This window comes from Coenobita brevimanus, chromosome 11, assembly GCF_032717465.1.
Source record: "Coenobita brevimanus isolate Jiangsu-jjx chromosome 11, ASM3271746v2, whole genome shotgun sequence".
Taxonomy (NCBI): Eukaryota; Metazoa; Arthropoda; class Malacostraca; order Decapoda; family Coenobitidae; genus Coenobita; species Coenobita brevimanus.
In genome coordinates this window covers 9300805-9311595 of record NC_136964.1, presented here as the reverse complement: position 1 = coordinate 9311595, position 10791 = coordinate 9300805, and the positions used below count along the sequence as shown (strand labels likewise).

General features: G+C 40.3%; 1 protein-coding gene across 1 annotated transcript in view; it reads right to left on the bottom strand.

The window, feature by feature from the left end:
- Positions 1 to 741, bottom strand: part of LOC145410902 (dipeptidase 1-like) — a 7729-nt gene extending 6988 nt beyond the window's left edge. The window contains exon 1 of the mRNA XM_080280958.1: positions 593 to 741. Within this exon, the coding sequence (XP_080137084.1) occupies positions 593 to 741 (149 nt within the window). The remainder of the gene's footprint in view (positions 1 to 592) is intronic.
- Between the last annotated feature and the right edge of the window lie 10050 nt (positions 742 to 10791).

The window sequence follows — 10791 nt, the reverse complement described above, 5'->3', positions numbered from 1 at the left end:
CTCTCTCTCTCAGACGACTTCTTTCAGCACATTTCTTTTTACTATCGACATAGATTGCATAACACACAAGGAAACAGTAACGGAGCAGACTAACAAATAAACCAGTAAAGAAACGGTGTTAGGGATTTATTCAACTTCAGTGATACAGATGGCAGTGATAGGATTGATAGTGGCAATGAGCGGTGTTCTGATGCGGTTAGGAAGCTTACTAACAGCTCTTCCATACCGATTTATTTCTTATTCTACTTCGTAACTATATTCTTGTGTGTAAATTCATGCATCTAGTACGGTTAGTAAGCTTGCTAACGCCTCTTCCTTACCGAATTATTTCTGATTTTGCCCCGTTACCATATTCTTGCGTGTTATTCATGCAATCTAAGTGGGCATTACTAAGATATAAGAACAACACACACACACACACACACACACACACACACACACACACACACACACACACACACACACACACACTTGTTCAAGGCACTATTTTTTATGAGTCTTCAACGCCCCCAAAAGTCAAGAGCCACTGCTTTAGACAATTGATTACCAAGCGCTTAATTCAAAACATAACTAAGCATACTTAAACACTTACCCATCAACCAAAGGCACTTCGGTGAGAATTGCACGTGCATGTTCAAGCCTTTCTTCAAGCGAGGGCTGTGAGAATACCCCTCTCACGCCCACACACACCAAGATGGCCCCACACACCAGGATCAACAATGTAAACAAACCTTGCGCCATCTCGCACTGGGGACGGTTCGGCGCGAGACTTGAATTTTTATATATGGGTAATACTCTCACCTGGTATATTCTCAGCCTGGGAATTTGGCATGTGCGTCGTCTCGGATATTCTCATCTCCTAATGACTGTACAGCTTTTTTGTTTTGGATTTTTATGTACGCGTATGTTGATTATCATTTACATAAAGAACTGACTCAACTAACATGATTATACCTTTGTGTGTGTTTCATTTAATTTTAGTAATATTGTACTTCGTGGTACGTGGTGGCGACCATCATCCACTCACTTGATGTAGTGCTGCCTACTTCTTCCCTAGCCTTTATCATTCTTTTTCTGTGCCTGCCCTCCTCCCTTCCTATTTCTCCCGTCTTTCCTGTCACTTCTTATTGCTTTTCTTTCCTTTATAGGTGGCTTTACGTTGAGTGACAAGCCAAATAGTTTTCTGTAAGCCAAGGAACCATTTACAACGCTGGTGGTAACCATATAACCAAACCATACGTGCTCCCTACGTGTCAGCAAGTGGGTTGGTGGAGGGTTAGTGCCCCTTCCCGGTAAAACAAATAACTCAAAGTCAAATGGCCACCTCTTACGGGATTATGGCGTTTGGCAATAGATAGATAGAATATTGTACTGTAGAAGATGAATAATTATTTGAGGGAAATTAAATTGTTCTGATTCTGATTCTCCCTTATGGAAAATATGAGAGCGGTAGCATTGTCTCTTTTTGCCACAGACGTACGTGAAATAAACTACAAAGGGACGAAAATCTGCGCCAAGTTAGAGTAAAAACAATATAACGCCTGCATCATAAGGGGTCTGAGATGAATAAAGCGTTTGGTATCTGCAAAACTAAAATGTACAAATACTTCTTGGACTGAAGGGATCATAAGGACACGAACTGCATAGATATCATACTAATCTATCTATCTATCTATCTGTCTATAACCAGGCGCCATAATCCCGTAAGGGGTGGCCGTTTGCCTCTGAGTTAGTTGTTTTAGGGGGAAGGCCACCCAGCCACCCTGAGTTGTAAATAGCTTCCTGGCTTACAGGGAACCATTAGCCGTGTCACACAATGTAAAGCCACCTGAATAGGAAAGAGGAGTAAGGAAGGGTGACAGGAAAGATGGGAAAAATAGGAAGAGAGGAGGGCGGACAGAAAAGAATGATGAAGGTGATGGAGGAAGTAGGCAGCATTACATCGAGTGAGTGGATGATGGTCGCCAACACCTACCACCACAGTGATATGTATAGAATTATTTAGTAAGGAAGAAGTACTAGAAATCATCCTAAATCAGCGTTAATGAATAACCTAGATCAACCATGTTTCAGAATTATTACTGTAGCTAAGGCTGTAAGTTTATCTGTTTATCTGTTATTGATGCAAACTACAGAAATACAAATAGGACACACTTCTTATATTTCCTAACACCTCCTCCTTAGCGATTTATTCTGAGTGTTACATCTCAGTAGACTCTGTTATTGGTGCGGGGGAGAGACGCCTTCACGTGGTGGCACCGATTGAACTGAGCGACTCCTCTGCCTAGTTCTGCAGATGTCCCTCAACTCCTCCCTATCCCCATAAAGGAAGATGGTGGACTACAGGATAAGGGAAACTTCAGCCTGCAGTTCAATTGGTTTACGCTTCAGATGAGCCTGGGGTTACGACAACAACAACAAAACTGATACTGCTACCGTACTTCTACCACTACTGCTACTACTACTACTACTACTACTACTACTGCTGCTGCTACTACTACTTCTACTACACCTACTACTACTACTACGAGTACTACTGCTGCCGCCGAACCGTTATAATCTAAAGTATAACTGTTAAAAACCAGTAATGCATCTTTTTAAGCGTATGTTCAACAATTCATGGATTTCACTGAGGTATATTGGTACTATATTTTCAAATTAGAGACTAAATAACACAAGGAAAGACTCACAACACTCAAGGGAGAGTTTATTCAAGGTGGCATACTAAAGGAGCATTCGTGGCACCACTTCCTGAGCGATTTATCTTACTCTATCCTGACATTATCTTTCATTTTGTCATAAATACGGTATCGACTCAAAATTAGCATCACGCAAGAGGATACTGAGGTGTAATGTACAAACTACATAGCTGAAGGCCGTCTCATACCCCCTCGATAAATAAATAAATAAATAAATACGAGAGGCAGGTTACGTATGTTTATGTGGTTTTAAATTACAGCTGAACTTTGATACTAAGAGGCGAGTACATCATACCAAAAGAATAGGCTATGAACATCATGTAGAGTAACTTCTGGTGTGAGTTGCCTTTTAAAATAAGTATAATGAGGCAGAGTAATTACTAAGAACGTTTCTAGATCCACTGTAGTTGGAGATATTTTACTGGATATATTTTCGAAGTGGTTTTTCTTTTTTTAATGCAAGGAAGAAGGAACCAAAGGCCAGGAGCTTGGAAATTACTCTCTCTACGAAAAAACGAAAACAATAAAACAGAGAGCCAAATTCAAGATACATTCATTTCGAGATGCCTGGAGCCATTGCGTTTGAAAGAATGGAGATCATAGGAAGTAGGAAATACAGACAGAGGGAGGCAGTTCCAGAGTTGACCAGTTGCATACATGAAGGACTGGGAGTAAAGGTTGGACAGAGAAGGGATGAGAGTTTGTTACTAGACGGGTTTACCGAAAAGCGATCAAAAGTGTCTGTTTTTACCCTAACATCACACTTTATTTGTGTGCCGTGGGAAATGACACACTTCGAATCTAGCAATGACGTCACTCAGCTATTGATGCCGTCACAGCTACATCAACCAATCAGCGCTAGGAACCTTGAGAGAATTTTTTTGTTTTAATTTTCAAAGCTTGCGTCAAATTTTTACTTATGTTCTTTTAGTATAACCTTGAGTTTTTTTTTTTCACAGCTCCCATCAAATTTTTACTTATGTACTTTTATTTTTTTTTTGTTATCTTATTTTTGTCCAGAACTTCCACACATAAGAAGCGTGACTGGTGAGAGACGGCCATGTGAAGATATTACGTCGCTTAGATCCATATTCTCGCTGATTGAGGAAGCTCCCTAACACCTCTTTCCTAAGTGATTTATTTTTGGATATGGCTGGTTAATATCCTTTTGCATGTTATTTATGCCGAGTATGGCGTTATTTGTGTGATTTAAATGACACAGAAGTAGACAGTAATGGGTAATAAGCAAAATAAATCGCTTATGAAGGGAAGTTAGGGAGCGATGAGAATATAGCTACCCAAAGCGCGGGAAAATTACCATGTGTAGAGCCAAGGTTAAAATTACGTGACCCTGAAGGCAAGATAGTAAATTACGCCTGAAATTTCGTAGCACCTCTTTTTTTAGCGGTTTATTTTGGGCCCTAACCATCACGTGACCCTGAAGAGAAGATACAGTTTTTAAGATGAATTAGGCCTAGAATTTCGTAACGCCTCTTCCTTAGCGATTTATTCTGGGCTCTAACCACCACGTAATCCTGAAGAGAAGATACAATTTGTTAAGATAAATTAGGCCTGAAATTTCGTAACACCTCTTCCATAGCGATTTATTTTGGGTCCTAACCACCACGTAACCCTGAAGCAAAGATATTTTAAGATGAATTGCCCTGAAATTGCGCAACACCTCTTCCTTAGCAATTTATTTTGGGCCCCAACCACCACGCCACCCTGAAGAGAAGATACATTCGTAAAGAGGAATTAGGCCTGAAATTTCCTAACACCTCTTCTTTAGCGATTTATTCTGGCTCGTAACCCTGAAGTGAAGATAGTATTTCAAAGCTGGATGGACCTCAAACATGTGACTGAATTTAAATGGGAAAAACTTCACACGTCCTCATTCCCTAACACCTCTTCCTTAGCGGTTTATTCTGGGAGCAAGAGAAGGAAGAGAGGTTTTGAAATAGTAGTATATATAATGGCTATATTTTTGACGTGTTTTTTATTCATTTATTACTTCCATTGCCGCACCCACGCCCACATTAGAGAGAGAGAGAGAGAGAGAGAGAGAGAGAGAGAGAGAGAGAGAGAGACAGACAGACAGACAGACAGACAGGCAGAGACAGAGACAGACAGACAGACAGACAGAGACAGACAGACAGACAGACAGATTGACAGAGTGGCAGAAACACACACACACACACACACACACACACACACACATGTGAGGGAAACCACCAGAAAAAGAGGACTCGATGTACCTTCAGTGCTAGATCTAATATTTACTAGGCAAGAAAATGATATTGACAGTTTTATATATCAACCTCCACTCGGCAAAAGCGATCATGCAGTACTAAATTACAACTTCAGGATAGCTTATGACATAGTAAACAGCAATGAAAGTTACAAAAAGAGACTAAACTATAAAAAGGGAAATTATCAAGACCTAAAGAAGTATTTCTTACAAGTTGATTGGGAAAATGAGCTTAGAGGACAAGATTTAAATGCTGTATATAAAAAATTCTGTGAATTTTATGAAATAGGAGTCCAGAAGTACATCCCACAGCACAAAGAAGGAGATAAGAAAATACAGAAATGGTTCAATACAGAATGTAAAAAATCAAAAGAAAGAAGAGATTTGTTGTGGAATAGATACAGAAGACACAATAGTGAAAGGGCATATAATAATTACAAACAGGCAAGAAACGATTATACAAGAATAAGGAGGGAAGCCCAAAAACAGTTTGAGGAGGATATAATAAATAAAAGTAGTGATCAACCAAAGCTGTTTTACAGCTATATCAGAAGCAAAACCAAAGTAAAAGATATAATACAATCCATTACGGACGAGGGAATCACTTATACACAAGAAAAAGATATTTGTGAAGCACTAAATAAGAATTTCCAATTAGTTTTTACAGAAGAAAAAAATTATGAGAGGGACTATGTGGAACATGCATGTCCACACATACTACCAGATATACAAATAGCAGAAAAAGTAATACAGGAGGAGTTAAGTAAATTAGACAGAGGAAAAGCAGGTGGTCTTGATGAAATTTCATGTTGGGTACTACAAGAATGTGCAAAGGAGTTAAGTAAACCATTATTTTTAATTTTCAAGAAATCCTTGAGTCAAGGTAAACTACCTGATATTTGGAAAAAAACAAATATTGTCCCCTTATTCAAGAAAGGAAATATACAAAATCCCCTCAACTACCGACCAGTATCACTGACCAGTGTTGTAAGCAAGGTATTAGAAAAGCTTATAAGAAAAGCTTGGGTAAATCATCTAGAAGAACACAGTATGATAACAGAAAGACAGTTTGGTTTCAGAAAAGGAAAGTCATGTGTAACTAATCTGTTGAGCTACTATGACAGAGTAACAAACACAATACAGGAAAGGGAAGGATGGGTGGACAGTATCTATTTAGATTTCAAGAAAGCTTTTGACACAGTACCACACCAAAGACTTTTATGGAAACTGTACCATCAAGGAGGAATTCGAGGCAAATTGTTTTGTTGGATGCAAGACTTTCTCATAAAAAGAGAAGTGAGAACAGTACTAAGAGGAAACTACTCATCATGGAAAGAAGTGACAAGTGGAGTACCACAGGGTTCAGTGTTGGCACCAATCATGTTTTTAGTGTATATAAATGATATAAACAGTAACACTGGAAATGAGAGCTATCTGAATATGTTTGCAGATGATGCAAAAATACAAAGGAGAATTACTAGCACAGACTCTTGTAAAGAGCTACAAGAAGAATTAAATAAACTTCATGAATGGAGTAATACATGGCAAATGGAATTCAGTGTGGACAAGTGTCATGTAATCAAGTTTGGTAAAAGTGGAAAAAGACCTGATTGGGATTATAAGTTAGGAAATAAAACCCTATACACATCAGAAAGAGAGAAGGACCTAGGTGTGATTATCAATAACAGACTATCTCCGGCTGACCACATCAGCAAGAAGGTACGGAACATGTATACACTGCTTGCAAATATGAGAATAGTATTCACATACATAAATGAAGACATGCTAAGAAGGATAATAACATCATTCATTAGACCAACCCTGGAATATGCATCAGTAGTCTGGAGTCCTCATCTCAAAAAAAACATAGACAAGATTGAAAAAGTTCAAAGGGCCGCTACAAGATGGATACCAAGCTTAACCCGCCCCGTCCCGACGACGTATGGGTACGTCACCACGATTTGCATTTGCCAGTCCCGGCGACGTACCAGTACGTCGTGCAATTGCAAGGTACCTAATTTGCACAATTTTCAATTTTCGCACGTGATTTTTCGTATGTATACACGGGACACCTTCCTCTATTCCTGTACAAGATACCAAGCAGGGACAATGCCTTACACTGCATAACCTCCCCCCTCCCCCCCTCATGCCATTGTCTTGGCAAAGGACCTGTTACCAGTGACCTGGCTAGTAAAGTTATTCAGGGCCAGAGTGATTCCCCAATCGATGTCAATGTGGAGGACAATGTTTACATAGCATTAGAAGAAGAAACAGCCAGAAATAATGATCAGGTAGTGTGGCAAAAATAGGTCAGGTATGGTGATTAGTTAGTGAGTGAAACAATGCTTATAATGCCTTTATTACTGCTTGAAAACCAATATACTGTCATACTACATATACATTCGTACCAAGTAAATAAATAAATACCGTTTATGAGTGGATAAAATAGTTACCCTCCCATAGAACTCGTTTTCTTTGGTGCCAGCATGTTAGAAAACCCACTCAGGTAAGGAGGAACTCCTACCTGGATTGGGCACTTTAAACCTCAGGTGAGCGATTTCTCTATGAATTTTCGATGTTTCTCACCAAAAGCGAAGGTTTTAGCCAAAAAAAAAAAAATCGAAAATACCTCGGGACTGGGGGATGTCGGAGGTGCGGAAAACCTCGGGACGTGACGGGTTAAGGGACCTAAGCTACGAAGAAAGACTAAATAAACTGAATCTACCAACACTACAGGAGAGAAGGAAAAGAGGTGACATGATAATGCTATATAAGTGCATATCGGGGAAGGAGAAAATAGACATAAATGATTACTTAACATATGGAGAAGCATCAGCAAGAGGACACCGCAAAAAACTGCATAAGGAGAGGTGATAAAGACGTAAGGAAATTCAGTTTCCCAAACAGAGCAATTGATCAATGGAATGCACTACCGAATGAAATAGTGTGTGCCAAAACAATTCACAAATTTAAGGATATGTACGATAAATATGGTTTAAGACACGGGACAGTACGAGCTTGACTCATTCCTGTAAAGATACAATTAGGTAAGAATTAGGTAAGGTAAGAACACACAAGAAAAACCTGTAACCTTTGTACACGCAATACACAGGTACAAAATGGCCACCAATACTGATAAAAGATAAAAGATAAGCAAAGTAATCTTTCTTGAGCATTCTTTCTTAGTAAATCTCAAGGTTATTTTCTAAGACGTTTATATAGACTGATAAGGACCCTTATTGTTGTCTCCCTAGCACCTTTTCCTTAGCGATTTATTTATGGATGTGGCTGGTTAACATCCATTTCTACGCTATTTATGCCGAGTATGGCGATGTTGGAAGGACTTACGTAACAGAAAGGGAAAGTAAGGTGTAATGAGCTAAATAAATCGCTTAGGAAAAGGTGTTAGGGAGTTTCTTGACCTAACGAGAATACGGGCAATGGTTGTGACCATTTACTTCTCTCTCTCTCTCTCTCTCTCTCTCTCTCTCTCTCTCTCTCTCTCTCTCTCTCTCTCTCTCTCTCTCTCTCTCTCAAAAGGAGGAGGATGGACTGCCGAGGAAGGGTTGGTTTGACTAGTAACCAAGGAGACTCTTCCTCACAATAAAGACTGATAAGGACTGTGGTTGATCTGACTAGTAACCAACGAAGATTCAAGTGTGTATGCAGCCTGAATGTGTTGGTGGGTAACATTGGTAACTGGTAACCTGGATCATGCATTACCCTTGTGTTTATCTACTTATTTTATATTATTATTATTATTATTACTACTACTACTACCACTACTACTGCTACTACTACTACTATTACTACTTTTTTTTAAATCACCTCCATCCACTGGGGAATTATATTGTGAAGATTAAAACCAACCTTGCTAATACAGTTCACCATTTGAAGTTGTAACGTGAAGGTTAACACTAACCCTCATATTACAATCCGTTGGCCCCAAGCACGCCAACGGCTGTGGTTACCAACCATCTACTATTACTATTATCATTTTATTATATATCCATTGATATTACAGTGTAAATAAAGACATTAAACTATTGGAGTCGCTGGTCTATGCGACTCTCGACCACTGTGGCTTCGTAATCCATACCCGCCAGAGAGACAGGCCTGAGGGCTGATGATCTTGTGCCGCTGAGACATAGCAGAGCAGACCTCACGAGGGAGAATGACAGTCGACATCTCATCCAGGTCATTACAGAACTCTGCGGTTGACGTCTCTTCTCAGAAAGAACCTCTGCCAGTCTCGAATAGAATCTCACTGCCTCTGGACCCATCCCACCTGATGTCGTGAACACAAGGGGAGTGAATCGATCGTGGTCCACATGCTGGATCCTTTCTTGATAATTTCTGTTTTTTTTCTTGTTCATTCCTTTTGTGTGCAGCTTCGAGAGACAGTTCGCGATGACATGCTGCCATGGGATCGAATATCGTGATGTCGAAGAACGCCCTCTGCCCACGTGTCCAGAAACCTCGAGCACTGACATCCACTCTTGCATCATTGGTGTGTTTGCTGTTCTGTGGGTGAAGTGCTCGCCGTCCAGGGGTAGCAGAGCTGGCTCAATCGTGACATCATGGCATATTTCCTGCAGCATTTTGGCAATGTGGTCGCGTACTTCATCGTGTCGGATGCAAACAAAGCCTCCCTTCTTGCATACCATTGCATGTTTTGCATCAAAGGCAGTGCCACAGGCACAGTGTTGAGGTAGGGTCTCTATTGGCCACCCATATCTCAAGGCTATGGCGTCAATAAATTCTTGTTTGTTGAAGTGGAAGCCTTTTGCCTTGAGAGGCAGGGTTGTGAGCCAGTTCAATGCCGCAACCTCCTGTGCAATTTCAACTCTTCTGCACTGGTCCGGTGTTAGATGTTCGATTATGTGCTGCAGTTGGTCTTTTTGTCTTCCTTCACGCTCCTTGCTTATCTGCGTCTTTATGTCTTTCTGCCTTTGGTGGTCGATTTCACTCGTCTCAGCCTGGGGCAAATCTTCTGTGACAAGGATTCGGTGAGCCTGAGTGAATTTATGTCGTCGTAGCTTGCCACGGCTGCTGGATTTATAATGCCAAGGCCTCCCATCCTGGGTGGTAGTGTTAGAAGGTCCCTCTCTTCTGGTGTGGGGATGTGGCCATTGGTTAGAGATGGGAGGAATGAATCCCTGATTGCATCCACCAGTGGTTGTAGCAGCAACTCGAGGTCTGGTATGGTCCTCATCACGAAGGTCCACTTGTGCTTTACACCATAGGTACATGCACTGTATGCTGCATGGGGTTCTGTTTTTGCGTGGCTGGATAGTGTATGAATTTCTTCTATCCATGTCTTAACCTTATCACTCACGTATTTGTCTTTGAATTCCTAAGTTCCAATCACAGCACCTAGATGCCTCTGACCTTCCTTGGTCACTATCACGTTTGTGCCTCTAAATCCTTCCTGTGCATCTTGATAGTAAGCTGGTTTCACAATCAAGATGGACTTACTTGCATTAGAGTAGTAACCTATTTCAGGGTCATTAGATGTTACAAGGTCCCACCATTTCCTGACACACTACTACTACTACTACTACTACGACCATTACTACTATTATTGTTATCATTATTATTATTATTATTATTACCATTACTACAACAACTACTACTACTAATGCCATTACTACTACTGCTGCTGCTGCTCTTACTACTATAACGACTCCTTCTACTACTACTACTATCACCACCTTTTGTTGTATAAGACTACTTTGTATACCTTTACAATAATAAATCAGTCAGTCAATCAATTTGCTGCAACTGCTACTACTGCTATTACAAACTGTATGTAACTGTAATGGTTGAAGAAGGTGTGTGGCA